Here is a 21561-nt window from a genome sequence, read left to right as displayed (position 1 = left end):
ACTCTAGAGTGCAGGCTCAGTAGTTGTGGTGCACGGGCCTAGTTGCTCTGTGGCATGCGGGATCTTCCCAGACCAGGGCTCGAACCCGTGTCCCCGGCATTGGCAGGTGGATTCTTAACCACTGTGCCACCAGGGAAACCCTGTTGTTAGCTTTTAAGGTGACATTTGAGCAAAATCCATTTTACTTTGGATGACTCACTACTTATTCTTGACCCTTTGATGATTCTGTTAATGCTAATTTTTTAGTTTCATATTTTTCCATTAGAACTGGTAAGACTCTGAGCTTATCTTACTAATTTCATCCTACCTATAGAATTCAGTGTGTCTGAATTTCAACTTGTTGAAATCTAGGAAACTTAAAGCAAAACTGAGAGGTTGTTTTGCAATTTTTAAAAAACTATTGGAACGTCTTTAAGATAAGCCCTGTGATAATGAAATGTTCTTTTAGAAGTATGCATCTATCATTTGGGACTATTGACTTCTATATGTAAGACGTAATTCCTGCTAATGAGGGTATTGTTCAACAGTGATTTTTGCATTTGCGCATGATACAAATAATAATTATTCTGCTCATGTGCCAAAGACTGTGTTGTTTCTTATGTAATCTTGGTTTTCCTCCTTGTTCTTCCTTGTTTTCCTCTGTCTATAATTTATGCATATTTGTAGTTAAGTTAAAACTCTAATGTTGGGAGTATTTGTTAAGGAATTAGGTAATAGTGCCATCCCAAGTCATGAATTGACCAAAGAAATTTTGAGGAGATTTAAAATGAATATGGTTTTGTTTTTTTATTTGTAGTCCTCTAACTCTAAATTTTGCTCTATATGAAGTCTGTATTTGTTCCCAATCAAGGAGTAAAACAGAGGAAAATTTAAAATACCCCCAGCTTTGGTTGGCAAAATAGAACTCAAGAGTGAAAAATCATCTCATACCAGCTTACACAGGATTTTTTGGGATTTGGGTAGAGAGTTACATGGACAGACTTACGCCAGGCTACATTTTATAATTCAGCAACACTTTTTAAATGATTGATTTGTACTAAGTTGGTGGGGAGCCAGTCAAGAACTAACTACTTAGCATTATCCAGATAAGTTTTCTTTATTATCTCACTGCTTCTTAATAGCAGCATAACAGAGGAAAGTATATTTTAAAGTATTCACATACCCACTTGTCTGTGTAGGTTCAGTTTTTAAATGTTTTTCACAGTGAGTCACCTTCATTAGATTTCCAAAAATGACAATTTGAAGGACAGTCCTCATTTGGATGTGAGAGTTCTTATGTGCTTGTTAAAAATGAGTCCAGAAGGATTTGGGGGAGATGGTGGTAGCAGTGGCTTCAGAGTTTTCAATCTCTTTTGCCTTTGCCATTTTCTTCCCATTTGTAAAGTAGTTACATAAAAAGAGACAGAGATCCAGACAGCAAAACCAAACCTCTGGATAATATTTACAACAAAACTAGGTAATGGGATATCCCCCAAATAAATCTAGATGGTAACAAACCACCACCAGTCACAAAATTTGCTACATATTGTTGGGGAGGAAAAAATTTACCTCTACCCGTCTAGGTTCTTCTGACTGGTCTAATAATTAAATTGACGTGAGACAGACTAACAAGAGAAAAATCAAAGTTTAATTTTGTGCATATGAGAGACTCAAAGAAGTGACTAAAGCAGGCAGTTTTGTACCTTTTAGGCAAAAAAACCCAATAACTTTGTGAAGAACTGACAAGACAAAGAAACTTAGGCTTGGCTGCCAATTACAGAAGAATCCCACAGGTTTGGGGCCTGTGGTTCCCACAGGTTTCTCAGCCTTGAATTCCCTATTTCTAGCCATAAGGATGTTTCTCTGTGTCGTGGCGCAGGGAGGGTACCTTTTACGTGGGAGATTATTTCCTGCTTTCAGGGGGACAAAGCGTAGGGTCAGACTGTTCTTGCCCTGGCTGTTTCTCAATTAATTTAAACTAATCAATATGCCCCCTTTGGCATATTTTGGGGTAACAGAACATAGGAAAGAGTTAGAAATAAAAGAAAAATAATTTCAGAAATTAAGACTAATTAATTTTAGTCTTAATAAACAGAGCAGATAAATACCATAAAAGAAATAGAAGGTGAATAAGAGGCAAACCTTAAAACTTAAAAAGAAGTGAAGAAAGCAAGATAAGGGATTCAAGAGAAAATGACAAATACTGAAGACAGGCCAAAAAAAAAGGACTGGAAGTATGGATAATATGAGTCCCTGAAGAAGAAACCCAAGATAAGGTAGAACAAATTCTAAAAATAAAAATTAAAGGGATTTCCCTGGCGGTCCAGTGGCTAAGACTCCATGCTTCCACTGCAGGGGGCGTGGGTTTGATCTCTGATTGGGGAACTAAGATCCTGCATGCCTCATGGGGGGGCCAAAGATAAAAAATAAAACAATAAAATAAAATTTAAAAAGAAGGAAAACTAATCAATTCTACTTCCAAAAAAATCTTTTTGAAGAAAATCTTTCCTCCCTCAAAAAAAAAAAAAACCCAGAAGAACAAGAAAAAGTGAATCTGTATACTGAAAGAGTATATTATGCCTGAGAACACTAACTCAGAATGATCAGCACTATGACATATTCTGGTAAAATTAATGGACTTTAAAATTTAAAAAAATCCTTTGGTCATTTAAACAAAAGGAAAAAATGACTTAAAAAGGAAAGAAAATTAAATAACCATCAGACTTTTTAACTGCAATACTTTATACCAAAAGAAAATGGAGGAACATACTTAAGAAACTCAAGGGAAAAATATATGAGCTAAGGATTTCATGTCCAGAAAAACCAACTTTCTAGTAACTAGCAAAGGACACAGGAAATGCATCATCAACATGTAAGAGCTCAGGTAATATTGGTCCTATGAGCACTTCTTGGGGAATTTGTTAGAGACCAAAGTAACTAGAGACATAACATCCAACGGACTGATGTTGGAGATGTTGGAGGACTGACTGACGGAGAGCATAACATCCTACGGACTGATGTTGGAGATGTTGGAGGACTGACTGACGGAGAGCATTAACTATATTGTTACCAGTAGAACTTAAACTAAATGGGACAACAAGGAAGAGGCTCCTACTGGCCAAAGATGGGACAGTTTGAGCTTCAATAATGATAATATAGTTGACCCTTGAACGCAACAACCTCCTGGAGAGTGGAAAATCCACGTAACCTTTACAGTGGGCCCTTCACATCCACGGTTTGTGTAGTGCTATAGTACATATTTAGTGAAAACAATCTGTGTATGAGTGGACCCGCGTCATTCAAACCCGTGTTGCTCAAGGGTCAACAGTAATTGCAATAGATCAAAACTCATCAAATATGTTAATGTATGAATTCATAATGATATTTTAAAATAATTTAAAATTGGTCTTCTTTGGAAGATGGTAGGAAACCAATTCATTACAGGGAAAATTGGTCAATAAAAGTGAAAAATCAAACATGTAATCCTGCCTTTCCTGAATCAACTTTACTATTGAGTGACTAAATGGATGAGGGGGATGTCCTTAAAAATTTTTTTCAACTAAAAATGAATGGTAGAATTAGAATATCACCATTTTAAAGCCCTCATTGGATGGATATAGGCATTTAGCATGAAAGCTACTAGGATTATGTAAGAGAGATGACCACACATCATGTGTCTCCTATAATCCTACCAAACACCACTGATAATCTTGCCAGAAGAGCAAACGTGAGTCTCACTGAGTCTCATGCATTCTCTGGATCCAGCTGCCAATTTGCAGGATATCCAAAGGAACATGCTAAACTGCACCAAAACTATGCAACCAGCAAAATTCTACTCTTGAAAACTTCACAGGTTGAATTGCCTGAGTTTCCAACAGAAAAATTGTAATGAAATGGCAAGTATGAAGAAGAAATCTGGTAGACTAAAAGTGACTTAAAATATATCAGATTTTTAAAAATGAGCTAGACTAAACTATACTATCTAGAGACAAACATTGGAGTGATGAAACTATTTTTAAAACACAAGGAAGTTATTGTAAAAATGAGGATGCTGGTTTTAGAGAGGTGGGAAGCAGTTATGACTGGAATGAGGCTTCTCAAATGTCCAACAAAGTTCAATTTCCTGGGCTTCCCTGGTGGTACAGTGGTTGGGAGTCTGCCTGCCGATGCAGGGGACATGGGTTCGTGCCCCGGTCCGGGAAGATCCCACATGCCGCAGAGTGGCTGGACCCATGAGCCATGGCCGCTGAGCCTGCGTGTCCGGAGCCTGTGCTCCGCAACGGGAGAGGCCACAGCAGTGAGAGGCCCGCGTACCACAAAAAAAAAAGTTCAATTTCCTGACTGGATGGTATTCACCATATAATTTATTTTATTAAGCCAGGTGCCTGTTGTATATAGTTTTATATATCTGTGTTTTATTTTGCAATAAAAAGGATTAAAAAATAAAACAGTCCAATTACAACCATTTGAAGAGTGGTTATCTCTGGGTGACAGAAGAGCTGGCAATTTTAATTTTTCTCCTCTTTCTCTTCCATGTGTATTTTTTTTTCTAATTGTACTTGCACTGAACATTTCTTATATATGCAATTTGAAAGTTATAAAATGACATTTCAATATAAATTTTGTAAAACTCAGCCACAGGGTATCTTAGTAGTACTTTATTTAAAATAAAGGCAAAATTCAGACTATAATAATAGTTTAGTCAATGGCTATGGCTTCTTTTTCTTACAAAACTTAGGACTGTTCCGTTTTTCATGGAGAGGTATATAGCTCTGATATGGTGAAAAGACCCAGGTTTGCAAGAGCAGCTCTTGCCTTACTGACCTTGTCAATCTGAATCCCTGAAAGCCTTAGTGTCAGTTTCCTTTTGGGTCAAAATAGAGATGGTACTCTCACTGCCCTTGATAGTAAAAAAAAAAAAGATTGAAGGAAAGCTATTTATAAGGTGAGACTTCTGTGCTAATATATTACCCTCGTTACATCTAATGAGATCTACAAAGTCTTTTGTTCTTTTTATTTCTTTTCTTACAGCAATAAGTGAAAACCTAGTCTTTTGAGAAATGCATGGATAACTTAACATGCTGGATAATTTCTGTAGTAATGAATGATCCTTTCGATTTCATCTTCATATCATAATATCAATAGTTGTTTGCTTTAAAAAGAACAAGACTAACTCTGTCTCCATACTAGCATGGAGACAGAGTTGAGTTTGATGATATTCATTATGCTAGGTGGGTGGTCCTCTGTTTAGCTTTTTACCAAACTGTTGCTCTAGCACCTTCAGAGAAATATTAGGTACTGTTATTAGATAGGAAATTAGATCAAATATGTACAAATATATTTAAGCCATTTTTTTTGGCCACGCCACACGGCATGCAGGATCTTATTTCCCTGACCAGGAATTGAACCTGCACCTCCAACATTGGAAGTGCAGTGTCCTCACTGCTGGACTGCCAGGGAATATCCTATTTTAACCTTTTTTGGTGAGAAAATAGGCATAATTCACTTTCTTGGCTCTATCCCAGCTAAAGAATCACATTCCTGTGGGATGAATTACTTTTCACTTTTCATTTTAATATTGCATAAAGTTTATGGCATTAGTGAATTTAGTGCCCTTAGATTACAACTGCTGGTGGTAGTTTTTTTTCCTCATTAGCACTGTATATGGGAATGCACTCATTTTTTCTAAATATCAAATTTGAGCATTATCTGAAACCCTTGCTATAACTTTTTGGGAGGCAGGTAGGTGTTTTTTGTTTGTTTTTTGTTGGTCGGTTGGTTTTGCTTTGTTCTTCCTTGTCCTGAATGTATTTAGCTAAAGAATGCGGAATTGGACTTGTACTTTTAATGATGTGTCATTTTTTTCCCAAGCAAGAGTTCACATTGAAACCAAAATAGAGATAAGCTAGAAGAACATTATACTAAGTAAAAGAAGCCAGTCACAAAAGGCCACATGTTATTTGATCCCATTTATAAGAAATGTCCAGAATGGACAAATCCACAGAAACAGAAAGTAGATTAGTGGTTGCCAGAGGCTGAGGGGAGGAGATGGGGGTGGGGAGAGGGGTGGGAATGATTGCTAATCGGTACAGGCTTTCTTTCGTTTTGAGGTGATGATGATGTTCTGGAATTAGATCGTGGTGATGGTTGCACAACGCCATGAGTATACTAAAGGCCACTGTATTGTACGCTGTCCTGGCTGAGGCAGACTGGGGAAGTGGCCGGGTGCCTTGCCCACCTGGCCTTTTCTCCCACCCACCCCACTCAGGGCTGCCTGAGTTAAAGACCTGGATATGGCTTGAAAATCACTGGCCCGAGCAATAAAAACCTTCTTATTGCCAGATGGAAATGGACCAAGTAAAAGCTGGAGGCCGTTACTTCTTTATCTCCTTGTATATTATCAGTGTGTTAAGGACAGACATAGAAATAAATTGGGTCATAAATGCTTATTATTGCATGGGGCCTTCTTTTTGTATTTCTGTCATGGAAAGCTTCTTCCTTTTTTTGTCTCTTTACCAAAACATTCAGGATAAACATATGTATAAACTTAATGATCTGTGGTTGTGATACCCATTACTAAAAGTCCAAATGTCCTTTATAGTAGTGATATATCCTTTTGGCTTTATTCTCTGTAGCAGGCATTGTGTCTCTAAATATTGCCTTCTTTACTCCCAACTGTGTTCTGCTTCTTTCTCCTGTTCTGCCTGGTTAGATTTTAATACCCCCAAACCATCCTCTTATAGCAACCCTTTTTCCTCTACAGAGTGCCTTGGATTTTTTTTTTCCCCCGTTAATAGCTCATTTTCTACACTTTATATTTGGGAGGGTCTGTATCTATATAACTGCAGGTATTATATAGTTTTTTCTTTGTTATTCAGGAAAAGATTTGACATTGTGGGTCTAATAGCAAGGCCTACTGATACTGTGGGCTTTGCTTGCTATACATATCCTTTTAAATAAAGCAAAGATAGACATATAAATAGCTTGGGCTGATTTATGTTTTCTCTCTGCTCTGCAAGCTTAGAGAATCAAAAGTTTCCTTAACTGTTTACTAGAAGAAGACATATTTAGGTGGAATGGGAGCAAATAGAAAGTAACAAAACCACATAAGCGTTGACTCAATTCAGTTGTTTTAAAAAATAATTAAAACTTCTATTTGCAAAACAAGTTTGTTAAACTTCTTTTTGCAAAACAAGTTTGCATGAGTCTTGGGCATGCTTGTCATGAGGGAAAAGACAGACTGGGGAGGGTGCAAGGCCTGGAGGGAAGCAGGTGGCAGGTAAGTCAATATATTTAGTACTCAGTTTGTTATCATAGAAAAGTCCTCTGGTTTTGCTTTGTAAAGAGGTTGGCGTGAGGTCTGTCCAGCTGTAGAAGGGATAGCCAGCTAGGAGTCAGATGACCAAGGTTTCAGTTCAGTTCTGCACACATCCATATTTTAAATACACTTTCAGAAGGACTAAAGTTGATGTCTGTTTAACATATTCCAAAAAAAAACTAGAATTGATGATACAGAGTAGAAAGCTGGGGCTCAGAGAACAGTTCATTGAGTGGATGAGGGCTTGGGAGTTGGGGTAGATTTCAGCCCACCTCACCCTAAATGATTAGTAACTAGTCATCTTGAAATGCTTCTTTAAAAAGTCACATTTTATATGGCCATTAGTAATTTAGTCCATGTCGAATAATTATATATTTGTATGGTTGGAAAAAACAAGAATCTGACTATTTCTTGCAATACAGAGAACCAGTGTGGCCCTGCACTTTCTCTCTTGTGTATTTCTCTTTTCTAGATTACAATGTATGTTGACTTGTACAGGCTGTATATATAGCTCAGCCTGATTTATTCACCTTAGTTAAAACCATATAATATCCAGAATACTTCATCATCACCAAATGTTTAGTAACATATTGCAGCTTTTTTAGTGAAAGGAATCAACCAATAAGATTGCCAAAACTAATTTTACTTTTAGGCCCGATTTGTAACATATTGGGGAAATTATCTACTTATGGTTTATGCTCAACAGAAAATTTAAAATTGTAAACTAATTGCTGGATATATTTAATGATGAGTCCTGAGTGCCATGTGTTATGACCTTGTGCGCTATTCCAAAAATACATAAAGCTACTGAAACTGTGGTCATGTAATTGCATCAGTTTACATCTACTCTAATTTGATTGTAGATAGTTGTCTCCTTCCTTCCATTTTAATGAGAAAAGTGTAATTTTTTCAACCTCATAGACAACATCTGGGGAAGATGTACGGGACTTCACAAAGGTGCTGAAGAATAAGTTCAGATCGAAGAAATACTTTGCCAAACATCCTCGGCTTGGCTACCTGCCTGTCCAGACAGTTCTTGAAGGTGACAACTTAGAGACGTAAGTTTAATTTTACTAGTAAAACTTGTATTTGTATATGCTCTTATATCTGCTACTTTTATGTTAGTGACAAAAGAGAAATCTGATACCAAAAAAGAATTTGTGTTTTGGTAAAATGTTTCATTTTAAAAGAGGTAAAATAAACTTGGAATCAGTCTTCACAACATGAATTTTGACTGTTTGCTTTTGATGGTACAGCAAAACTTCCAGGTTTAATTTTGCCTGTGTTCCTAAACATGAAATAGACAAAATTTCTTAAAAGTGTATAATTTGAGTTTACAAACATAAATGAAACAAAGCTTCAAGTAACAAAATTACTTTGGGATTATAAAGCAGAGAATAGCAATTTATAGCCTGAAATGAAAAGAAAAAGAAATTTTAAAGTGAGCCAGAAGAAATGCAAGAGCAAATTTTAAATTACTAAACAATTATACATCAAGATCAAAATAAATATGATTTTAAATCTTTGAATCACTTTTTTTTTTTAATTTTATTTATTTATTTATTTATTTACATCTTTATTGGGGTATAATTGCTTTACAATGGTGTGTTAGTTTCTGCTTTATAACAAAGTGAATCAGTCATACATAAACATATGTTCCCATATGTCTTCCCTATTGCGTCTCCCTCCCTCCCACCCTCCCCATCCCACCCCTCCAGGCTGTCACAAAGCACCGAGCCAATATCCCTGTGCCATGCGGCTGCTTCCCACTAGCTATCTACCTTACTGCGTTGTTAGTGTGTATATGCCCATGACTCTCTCTCGCCCTGTCACAGCTCACCCTTCCCCCCCCCATAACCTCAAGTCCGTTCTCTAAGAGGTCTGCGTCTTATTCCTGCTTTACCCCTAGGTTTTTCATGACATTTTTTTTTCTTAAATTCCATATATATGTGTTAGCATACGGTATTTGTCTCTCTCTTTCTGACTTACTTCACTCTGTATGACAGACTCTAGGTCTATCCACCTCATTACAAATAGCTCAATTTCGTTTCTTTTTATGGCTGAGTAATATTCCATTGTATATATGTGCCACATCTTCTTTATCCATTCATCCGATGACGGGCACTTAGGTTGTTTCCATCTCCGGGCTATTGTAAATAGAGCTGCAATGAACATTTTGGTACATGTCTCTTTTTGAATTATGGTTTTCTCAGGGTATATGCCCAGTAGTGGGATTGCTGGGTCATATGGTAGTTCTATTTGTAGCTTTTTAAGGAACCTCCATACTGTTCTCCACAGTGGCTGTATCAATTTACATTCCCACCAACAGTGTAAGAGGGTTCCCTTTTCTCCACACCCTCTCCAGCATTTATTGTTTCTAGATTTTTTGATGATGGCCATTCTGACTGGTGTGAGATGATATCTCATTGTAGTTTTGATTTGCATTTCTCTAATGATTAGTGATGTTGAGCATTCTTTCATGTGTTTGTTGGCAGTCTGTATATCTTCTTTGGAGAAATGTCTATTTAGGTCTTCTGCCCATTTTTGGATTGGGTTGTTTGTTTTCTTGTTATTGAGCTGCATGAGCTGCTTGTAAATTTTGGAGATTAATCCTTTGTCGGTTGCTTCATTTGCAAATATTTTCTCCCATTCTGAGGGTTGTCTTTTGGTCTTGTTTATGGTTTCCTTTGCTGTGCAAAAGCTTTGAAGTTTCATTAGGTCCCATTTGTTTATTTTTGTTTTTATTCCCATTACTCTAGGAGGTGGGTCAGAAAGGATCTTGCTTTGATTTATGTCATAGAGTGTTCTGCCTATGTTTTCCTCTAAGAGTTTGATAGTTTCTGGCCTTACATTTAGGTCTTTAATCCATTTTGAGCTCATTTTTGTGTATGGTGTTAGGGAGTGATCTAATCTCATACTTTTACATGTACCTGTCCAGTTTTCCCAGCACCACTTATTGAAGAGGCTGTCCTTTCTCCATTGTACATTACTGCCACCTTTATCAAAGATAAGGTGTCCATATGTGCATGGGTTTATCTCTGGGCTTTCTATCCTGTTCCATTGATCTATCTTTCTGTTTTTGTGCCAGTACCATACCGTCTTGATAACTGTAGCTTTGTAGTATAGTCTGAAGTCAGGGAGCCTGATTCCTCCAGTTCCTTCTTTCGTTCTCAAGATTGCTTTGGCTATTCGGGGTCTTTTGTGTTTCCATACAAATTGTGAAATTTTTTGTTCTAGTTCTGTGAAAAATGCCAGTGGTAGTTTGATAGGGATTGCATTGAATCTATAGATTGCTTTGGGTAGTAGAGTCATTTTCACAATGTTGATTCTTCCAATCCAAGAACATGGTATATCTCTCCATCTATTTATATCATCTTTAATTTCTTTCATCAGTGTCTTATAATTTTCTGCATACAGGTCTTTTGTCTCCTTAGGTAGGTTTATTCCTAGATATTTTATTCTTTTTGTTGCAATGGTAAATGGGAGTGTTTTCTTGATTTCACTTTCAGATTTTTCATCATTAGTATATAGGAATGCCAGAGATTTCTGTGCATTAATTTTGTATCCTGCCACTTTACCAAATTCATTGATTAGCTCTAGTAGTTTTCTGGTAGCATCTTTAGGGTTCTCTATGTATAGGATCATGTCATCTGCAAACAGTGACAGCTTTACTTCTTCTTTTCCAATTTGGATTCCTTTTATTTCCTTTTCTTCTCTGATTGCTGTGGCTAAAACTTCCAAAACAATGTTGAATAATAGTGGTGAGAGTGGGCAACCTTGTCTTGTTCCTGATCTTAGTGGAAATGCTTTCAGTTTTTCACCATTGAGGATGATGTTTGCTGTGGGCTTGTCATATATGGCCTTTATTATGTTGAGGAAAGTTCCCTCTATGCCTACTTTCTGCAGGGTTTTTATCATAAATGGGTGTTGAATTTTGTCAAAAGCTTTCTCTGCATCTATTGAGATGATCATATGGTTTTTCTCCTTCAATTTGTTAATATGGTTTATCACATTGATAGATTTGCGTATATTGAAGAATCCTTGCATTCCTGGAATAAATCCCACTTGATCATGGTGTATGATCCTTTTAATGTGCTGTTGGATTCTGTTTGCTAGTATTTTGTTGAGGATTTTTGCATCTATGTTCATCAGTGATATTGGCCTGTAGTTTTCTTTCTTTGTGACATCCTTGTCTGGTTTTGGTATCAAGGTGATGGTGGCCTCGTAGAAGGAGTTAGGGAGTGGTCCTCCCTCTGCTATATTTTGGAAGAGTTTGAGAAGGATAGGTGTTAGCTCTTCTCTAAATGTTTGATAGAATTCGCCTGTGAAGCCATCTGGTCCTGGGCTTTTCTTTGTTGGAAGATTTTTAATCACAGTTTCAATTTCCGTGCTTGTGATTGGTTTGTTCATATTTTCTATTTCTTCCTGATTCAGTCTTGGCAGGTTGTGCATTTCTAAGAATTTGTCCATTTCTTCCAGATTGTCCATTTTATTGGCATAGAGTTGCTTGTAGTAATCTCTCATGATCTCTTTTATCTCTGCAGTGTCAGTTGTTACCTCTCCTTTTTCATTTCTAATTCTATTGATTTGAGTCTTCTCCCTTTTTTTCTTGATGAGTCTGGCTAGTGGTTTATCTATTTTGTTTATCTTCTCAAAGAACCAGCTTTTAGTTTTATTGATCTTTGCTATTGTTTCCTTCATTTCTTTTTCATTTATTTCTGATCTGATTTTTATGATTTCTTTCCTTCTGCTAGCTTTGGGGTTTTTTTGTTCTTCTTTCTCTAATTGCTTGAGGTGCAAGGTTAGGTTGTTTATTCGAGATGTTTCCTGCTTCTTAAGGTGGGCTTGTATTGCTATAAACTTCCCCCTTAGAACTGCTTTTGCTGCATCCCACAGGTTTTGGGTCATTGTGTCTCCATTGTCATTTGTTTCTAGGTATTTTTTGATTTCCTCTTTGATTTCTTCAGTGATCACTTCGTTATTAAGTACTGTATTGTTTAGTCTCCATGTGTTTGTATTTTTTACAGATCTTTTCCTGTAATTGATATCTAGTCTCATGGCGTTGTGGTCAGAAAAGATACTTGATACAATTTCAATTTTCTTAAATTTACCAAGGCTTGATTTGTGCCCCAAGATATGATCTATCCTGGAGAATGTTCCATGAGCACTTGAGAAAAATGTGTATTCTGTTGTTTTTGGATGGAGTGTCCTATAAATATCAATTAAGTCCATCTTGTTTAATGTATCATTTAAAGCTTGTGTTTCCTTATTTATTTTCATTTTGGATGATCTGTCCATGGGTGAAAGTGGGGTGTTTAAGTCCCCTACTATGAATGTGTTACTGTCGATTTCCCCTTTTATGGCTGTTAGTATTTGCCTTATGTATTGAGGTGCTCCTATGTTGGGTGCTGAATCACTTTTTAAAAATATCAGCATAAATATGCCTGCCAAGGCAATTTTCTTGTGCTTGAATCTTGGGGGGAATTAACTTTTATTGCTAATCATAGCAGAGTGCCTAGTCGTAAAGAATAGTGAAGTTCTAGTTACAGAAATATGCCCTCTCAAATAACTACAGAAGAGAAGCTCCGAAGTGTGAAGTATGGAGTTTCCTACATTATATAGTAGAGAAAATTGTAATAAGTATAAAAATGTGTTGACATTTAACCTTCAAAACTCATAATTCATTTTATTGTGTATATGAGAGATAATCAGAGAATAGTAATCGTCCAGTGTATTATGACAGTCCATGTCTCAAAGATGTCAAAATAGAGGGATAGACTATTTAGTCCAATTTTTTTTTCCATATAAAACCCTATAGACCAGGGGCTTTGCTACATTTATGTGCAGGTTTTTTTTTTTAATTTGTTGAACTGCTAAGAAGTAGAAGAAAGACCACAGCCAAAGCATAGTAGGTATTTTTATCCCTCTATAGGTAACATTATGGGTGTGCAGCAGAAAGAAATACAAAGCAGCTGTATATGTAGATAAAAATACCACATACTCATTTAAAGCCTACCAAGAAATTCAAACTTTTTGATAACCTTGCTTGATTTCAGATTCTGTACAATTAGGATATATGCCGCCCAGTCATTTTTTCCACAGTACATTTTAGAAGAAATTTTATTGAAACAATTTCAATTTAAAGGACACTACTCAAATACTTAAAATCCATAAGGAAAGGTATATTTTTGGTCCTCTGTTTTGTGGGTAGATTTTTTTTCTTTTTTTCAAAAGTGTATGATAATACATTCTTATTTGTTTTAGTATCCAATATATAGCTTAACTATGCTGAACACCTTCTAATAAAGACAAAATTTTACTTATCTTGGTATCAGATCTAAATAACCTTTGGAGTAGTTGCCTGAAGCATAGAATTATCACACAGTGCTTTTATTTATAGGATACTTTGATAGGTTTGAAATAGTGATGTGCCTTTCACTCTTTGGATAAACCATTTGGGACCATTTATGTCCCAGATATCTGCATCCTTCATATGAATCATACAGATAGATAGATCTTTTAAACTCCTTTTAAGCAATTTTGATAATTTGCCTTTCACTGTCAAAGTAATCACTGACATCAATCATTCTATTCTGGGTGACTCAGTGAAAGTAAAAAAGAAAAGAAAAGTGTGCCAAATAATTTTGTGCTATGATTTTTGGCTGTAACTCTGAAGATGCTTCATTTTAGCTAACATAAATTTACCAGCATTGTCAGTGAGAGGAAAACAAGAGAAAGAAAAGAAGGAGTGTAAGATTAAGTCAGATGTCACAAGATCGTTTCTGCAAAAGATTTATGAGCTACTGGATACATTGGGCAGGTTTTCTTCTTTTTTCACTCCTAGGACGCATTCTTGGAGTCAGTATAGTTCATTTTTCTACTGAGCCCTTTCCAGTACAGGGCCACTTAATCTTCTGGTGTAACAATTTACATGAGTGGGTAGTAAAAAATTTGATTTCATTTATTCTCCTATTTGTGGGAAGAGAACATTGGAGAAAAACCAGCAAAGTGGTAAATGTGTTGAAGTTATATATGAAGCTGATTAGAATTTTCTTTTGCTTCTTTCTCTTTCATCTCTGCAAAATGTAAGGTCTTATCCCCTATCCAGTAATTATACATGCGTGCGTGGAGGGGATTTATGGGAAAATTAGTAAAAGAAGGTAAACAAATCCATGATTAGGCTTATTCGATTAATTTTATAACTATGCAAGATTTTTTTTTCAAAAAATAAATCAAAATAAATGAGTAGAGCTTGATGAAAGAGTTACCGTTGAAAATAAACCTGAGAAACAGGCTCAAAGAGTGACAAAGAAATTTGAGAATTGAGTGAGATTTACTGGCCAAAAAGGTTTCCCTGAAGATTAAAAGGAGTAAAATAGACACCTCTCCCTGGTATTGGTTAAGGTGGAGTAGATGAGTTTCATGTTTTTTTAAGTTCTTACTGTAGCAAGAACCAATTCATAGTAAGTAGAATTATGGTTGTGGGGGCATTGCACTGGCAGGAAGTGACAGCTAACCTGGAGAACTGAAAGAGTAATAGGGCCAAGCGCTCAGTGTTTGGTGCCTGGGGAGGAGAGGGAGAGTTTCAAGCCAAGGCAAACATTTTCAAAAGCCTGAAGACAAGATTGTTTCAGAAACTGGGATGGGAAGTAATGAAAATGGAGAGAAAAGCAAGAACCAGATAATGAAGGACCTTGTAGGCCATGCCACGGTGTTTGTAGGTTACTTGAGAGCCGTGGGGAGCCATTGAAGATTTGTATGTTAGAGCACACTGAGACTGCACTTACTCTGCCTGGGGAGAAATGGACTTCAGAAGGCAAAAATGTTGGAAGCATGAGGAACAGTCTGCTGAGAATTTAAGGCACCAAAGGAGTCACGAAGTTCTTCAAAGAAAGTCTGGGTTATATTTCATATAACATTAGTAGAGTCAGATTCCTTCCATATTAGTGTGTGATTAACCAAACTCTGTTCAAACACTACTCTGGAAAGCAGGGATAGGCCGCATTATGAAGTCTTGGCTAACACATAGATTGGTCTTATTTTTAACCCCCTTTAATCATAGATTCTAACAATGTAGGGAGAATATTGCCCAGTTTTCCTCTTCTAGAATTAAATGAAAAAGCTTATCACTTAACATTTTTTTTCTGCAAATCAAGGTACTTTGAAGTCAATAAAGCCTAAACTTTTGGGTTTTTGTAATCTTTATTTCTTTTCTTAGAAATTTTCACAATATATAAAAAACTTTCTCTTGAGAAACTTCAATTCAGCTTTCTGCCTCTGCCATTCTTATCTTAGTTCAGTGAATCACTATTGTGCTAACTGAATTAACCTTACAGGAACCAGTCAAGCAGTTTCACAAAGCTTTTCTGAGTTCAATTAAGATCAAAAAGTACATATGTTTCTTACATTTAAAGCTCACAGCGAATGTTGTAGTACACTTGAATTTTAGAAATGGTCTCTCAAGCAGTTCCTATTTTTTAGAAAGTGTATAGCAAATCATTTACCTGACACTTACCATACATATTTCAGAGTTAATGAAAAGTGATGTAAAAAGACTATTGAATAATACTGTTTTGTTTCATTGTTGTTGTATCTATTTTATACATGGGTAATTAAGTCTATTTACAGTATAGATGTTCTGACAAACACAGACTGAATAAATACCTGTTTCTGAAAGTAGGTCCAAAGAGTCTCAGTTTTCCATCCCAATAAGATGACCTTCCATCTTCTTTTAACCTTTGCTATGCAGACATCAACTTTTGCTTCCCAGTAGGAGATAATGAGATCATTAACTTTTTCTTGAGTATGTATCTGTAATAGAAATAGGAGAATCAAGTAGATCTAGAATAATTTAAACTTTCCTTCCTCTTTGTTTCAATCAGCATTAGCTTTTGCAGGAGATTTTACTTAATTAGAAAACTAATTTTCTTTAGAATTTTAAATTTCCACATTCATCAGTATTCCCTCCTCTTCCTTCCCCTCCAGTAAAAAAGGTTAGGGTTTGAACTCGCTTTTAATTAGGATCATTTGTTTTCAAAGGATACATGGAGACTTCGGGATTTCTAGGCAGTGCTGGGAGGTTGGAGTGTACCCCCGGGGCTAGGAGGGATACTGAATCATCAGGTTCCAAGTCTCAAGCCCTGATTCAAGCAATGTTCCTTTTGTCAGTTTCTTAGATAGAACTTCTGGATAAAATTTTGTTTGAAGACAGTGAGTGTATCATGATCTAGAAAAGGTGCTTTCAGTTTTATGGATAATTGAGAATTTTGGCCGGGTATAGAGGAAAGCGTCGCATCTGTTTTCAGTGAATCTGTGAGGTTGAGATACTTTGTGTACACCTGGATTTGGATTTTTACGTTTAAAATTGAGCAAAGATTCAGAACATTCTCATCGCAACTCTGCCATCAATATACAATGTAGTCTTTGGTATTTAACTTTACCATTCTGATCAAGTTTCTTCTCCAGGAAAAACAAAAATATGATTGCATCTCCCTTCGGTGTGTTATGGAACATTATTGTTTATATAACTTTGAGGTATTTTAGAGCATTCTGTTTCTTTTTTCAATCAGATTACTTAAAGATGTGTTTGCTGTCTATAACAAATATCCTGTAGTATCTGTGAAAAGGCCCCTGCAGGCACTTGAATACACAGTATCTTTTCTAGAATAAACAGTCATTTCTGTTAGTTTTGATTTTGTCACAGTGGACCTCAGGGCAACCAAACATGGGAGTGGAAGACAGTTGAGAATGTCCCCCACCCCTACGCCCACTGCTTTTGTCTTAAATTGCTCTAAAGTGTTTGTTCTATGACTTTTGTCTCCCTCTGCCCTCTTTGCAGTCCTATCACACTCATCAGTATGTGGCCAGAGCACTATGAGTGAGTATTCACAGCTCCATATGCACAAGACTGATGTTCTGATCAGCTTTCTCAGCATGGGGTGATTACTAAGCTCTTGTTCTAAAATAATACTTCTGCCCCCTGGGTAACAATCCTAGTGGTTTGTTTGCATGTCAAATTCATCATTTAACTAAGCTAACATTCCTAAAGTAACATCTGTCAACATTTGTGTGTAAAACTGTTTATCTGCTTTCTCTCTTATAGCCCTTCACAGTCTCCTCAGCTGTTTCATGATGATACCCATTCAAGAATAGAACAGTATGCTACACGGTAAGAAACTCTGATAGGAGCCCTCCACTGCACTGCCACCCAGAATGTATCTCTTTCTGTATTAATCTTATATCATTAACGTGCCTTGATTTAAGGGAGGTAGTTTGGCAGAAGTCGTGATTCCATTATATTTGAAAGCTGGGCTTTCATCTCTCCATGTTGTAATTTGCACTTTACCAAACACGTGCTATACATTCTGTGGACTAAATCTCCATGGGATGTGATTACTGAGCTCATGAGAATCCAAACACCGTACAAGCAGGGTTTAGATAATGTAACCCAGTTTTCAGTGAATGAAAGTAGGGATTGAAAGTGTTCTCAGGAGAGGGTGCACATATGAATTAAAATATGTAATTAAATGTATGCTAAAGCTTTATTATAGGGGTTTATTTTAGAGTCCCCAAACAATATAGAGTATAGGCTGGTCTTGATGGTATGTACAAACTTTCAGGAAAGAAATATACACTAAGCATCGGCAGTGCTAGTTACTCCCTATGCCTTAAAAGGTTAGTTCAAGCACCATAAAATAGTAACATTTGAACTGAGTCTAGGCCAAGTAGAAATTTAGGTAGAAAGTCAGGCTTGGACCATTGGAAAGACATACTCAAAAGCATTGAGCTAGGAAAGAACATGGTTTATTTAAAGGATTGCAGGTAGAGAAAGGGGAAAGGATGAGAAGGAATGAAGGAACAGAAGCTGAAGTCCAATAATGGGGGGCCCACCTGCTAAGGAGTAGGATTCTGTCCTTTGGTAAAGGGGAGTCATGGAGAGTCTTTAAACACGAGAGGAACATAATCAGATTTGTGTGAGAATGAAGACTGACCTAAGGGTCTCGGAGGTCAATTCTGAGACTAGGTCTATTAGGAGACTAAGTAACATGGTATAAAATAAAGGTCTCCAGGCCTTAAGGCAGTGGTGATAGAAATATAGCTCAACATTAGATGTTTTAATTTCAAAGTCTTGCTGGGGGATTTGGGCCGTTCTGTATTTTGTGAGAATTAGGACAGTTTAAGGAACACTGAGGATGTACCAGTCGACTATGCCCTATATGGCCACATTCTCTAACCTCCTTATTTTCATTTTTCAGACTGGCCCAGATGGAAAGGACTAACGGGTCTTTCCTCACTGATAGCAGCTCTACCACAGGAAGTGTGTAAGTAAATCATGAAATTAGTGCTGCCTGGGAAAGCTAGTTCTTGTATTATGGCTGTCGGATATAATCTTCATTGATTACAGCCCTGAATTTTGATCCCAATCAAAATTGATAAGTGTGGTTATAAAAATGTCGACATAGATTTTATGCTTTCAAGCCATGATAGTATAAATTGGATATGTTTATTTAGTTAGTTTCGTATAAGTTGCTGAAAAAAATCCTACATTTGGCCACTCATCTGTCTCAGGAAAATCAGATTGTTTGATTTATAAATACAGGTATAGATATTCATTCCATTTGTCTGATATTTCTTGTTAATTTAACAAATGTAATTCTACAGAATATGTGCTATTCTGCAAAATTCTCTTCCTTCTGTGTGCTCACATTTTCTCCATAGTCTCTGCCATTTAATAATTATAACCCACACAGGCTTGGACATCTCTTCCCCACTCTTCATTGAAAAGTGTTAACTCCTCTGCCAATATCTGATTTTATTAGCAACTAGGAAAAGCCTCCTTAACTTAAGAATACTTTTCAAAAACCTTTCTAGACAGATATTTTCCCTCTGATTATCCCACTGTTGTGTGCCATCTTGCTTTTAGAACTTTTCCCGCCCTCCACCACCTTGGAATTAACATTTTAAATTCTGAGTGATATCTAAAAGATTTCAAGAGTGTCAAGTCTACTTGACTCGCACAGATTCATTGTGGTCTGGATCTGGTGGGAAGCTGTAAGGTAACCAGGAAAGTTGTAGAACATGGTTCTTAGGTGTTTTATACTAAAAAGATCATGGAGAGAGCCAAGGTGAAATACCTTAGGGCACTCTTAACATGGAATGTCTTCTTGTCAGTATTTTTAAAAAATTGTTTTACTGTCATTAAGCTTATAAATAAAAGCTCTCAGGAGATTGTTCAATTTTAAATTTCAAAGATTAGCAAGTTAATACTATATAATAATGCAGTAGTGATTTACCTTATTATTAATGTACTGTGAGTTTGGAACAATTCCCAAAGCAAGATAATAGCATATTCATAATGCTTGTTTCATGTTTAACCTCCTAGTATGTATTTCTTATAAAGTAGTTAGTATCTTGAATATCCTAAATCCACATGACTTCCACCACGTTTGACAGATAGCTAAAGAATTAAACAAAATTTAAAAATAATCATTAAAACCAAAATAATTAAAACCAAACTTAAATTCTTTAAAATGTGTTTTTTGCATCTTGTGAACAGAGTAAAGGCAATGCTCAAATTTAGTTTCTCCTATTTTCAAATTAGAATAAGCACTATTTATTTTTAAATTTAGCACCAGTGCCTGAGAAAAGACAGTAATCAGATGACTAACAGCTGAATACATTTTAATATACTATCAGCAGATATCTTAACTCATTCTTCCATCCAGCAAATATTTATTGTAACCCTACCCTGCAGTAGCGTGCTGGAGGCAATTGTGAGAGCTGGTTGTTAAATTTTCAAGAAGTTTGTAAGCTTCTTGTTAAACAGAGCCGTTATTCAAGTTCATTTGTATACACCTGCAGTTCAATAGATTCGGTTAAAATAAAAACAAAAGTAATACTCAAAACTCATCACATCCTAATTATTTTACTTCACTTTACTATTATCTGTGCTCTTGGGGTGTCAGGTGGTGTGCTGCAACTGTGTATCTTTTCGCAGCTCTACATTCTGTGAAGTCATTAGCTTAAATTGGCCGTGAGGAAGGTATTTAAACCATAGAATTAAAAATGCTACAAATCAGGGCCTTTTTATATATTTATCTTGTAGAGAACCTGCTGGTAAACGCTTAGCAGCACACCACTGCCATGTGTCCAATACTGTATAGATAAAGGTCGATCTGTCTTCAGGAATCTTACAGACTAGAGGGGAGATGGATAAGTGTTCCCACAGGGGAGGAACATGGTGAGGGCATTTGAAGTAGACAAAATAATGGGCCCCCAAAGAAGTCGACATCCTAATCCCTGAAACCTATGAATGTGTCACTTTACATGGCAAAAGGGACTTTGCACAAGTGATTAAATTAAGGACCTTGAGATGGGGAGATTATCCTGGATTATCTAGGTGGGTCCAGTGTAGTTGCAGGGGTCTTTGAAAGATGGAGGAGAGTCAGTTAGGGAAGGGGAGGTAACCGTAGAAGCAGAGGTAAGATACAGAGATTTTACAGGTGCTACACTGCTGGCTTTGAAAATGGAGGAATGTGGTGGCCTCGAGGTGCTGGAAAAGGCAAGGAACCAAATTCTCCCTTCTATGGGAGATTAATAGTGTAAGAATGTATAAATCACTAAAGAGAAATTGTTTTCCAGTTACTGGTACATTAATATTTTCTTAATGAATATGTTAATAAATCTTACTTTGATAAAGCCAATCTGGAATTTCTTTGCTCCTTCACAGTTTGAACTACTGAGTATTCTGGGGTTCTTTTCCTGTGAACATGCAGGGGTTCCATCAAGTGAGAACGCTAACAAGGACTTAACCCTCGAAACTCTACTCTGGACCTAAAATCCAGTGGTTTGACATAGAATGGTCATTCTTTCTCCCTTAAATGTATAATATTTACCTTTAAAATATTTTCATTTTAATCAGTACTTTTTTTTTTTTTTGGCGGTACACGGGCCTCTCACTGTTGTGGCCTCTCCCGTTGCGGAGCACAGGCTCCGGATGCGCAGGCTCAGCGGCCATGGCCCACGGGCCCAGCCGCTCTGCAGCACATGGGATCCTCCCGGACCGGGGCACGAACCCGTGTCCCCTGCATCGGCAGACGGACTCTCAACCGCTGCGCCACCAGGGAAGCCCCAATCAGTACTATTGACTTGACAAGATGAATAAGTATTACAATAATAAATTTGTAATTCAACATCTGCTGGGCCCAATCTCCCAAATTTGGTTTTGGGTGATCTCAGCCATAGGCAATAAAAGAAAGCCCTAT

General features: G+C 36.7%; 1 protein-coding gene across 1 annotated transcript in view; it reads left to right on the top strand.

Annotated features, from left to right (window-relative positions):
- Nucleotides 1–21561, top strand: part of UTRN (utrophin) — a 499864-nt gene that overhangs the window by 453218 nt on the left and 25085 nt on the right. Inside the window, exons 67-70 of the mRNA XM_060168281.1 lie at nt 8219–8355; nt 17136–17174; nt 17400–17465; nt 18553–18618. Coding sequence (XP_060024264.1) covers nt 8219–8355; nt 17136–17174; nt 17400–17465; nt 18553–18618 — 308 coding nt within the window. The remainder of the gene's footprint in view (nt 1–8218; nt 8356–17135; nt 17175–17399; nt 17466–18552; nt 18619–21561) is intronic.

This window comes from Lagenorhynchus albirostris, chromosome 12 (assembly GCF_949774975.1).
Source record: "Lagenorhynchus albirostris chromosome 12, mLagAlb1.1, whole genome shotgun sequence".
NCBI lineage: Eukaryota > Metazoa > Chordata > Mammalia > Artiodactyla > Delphinidae > Lagenorhynchus > Lagenorhynchus albirostris.
This window is presented reverse-complemented; position numbering and strand designations above follow the sequence as displayed.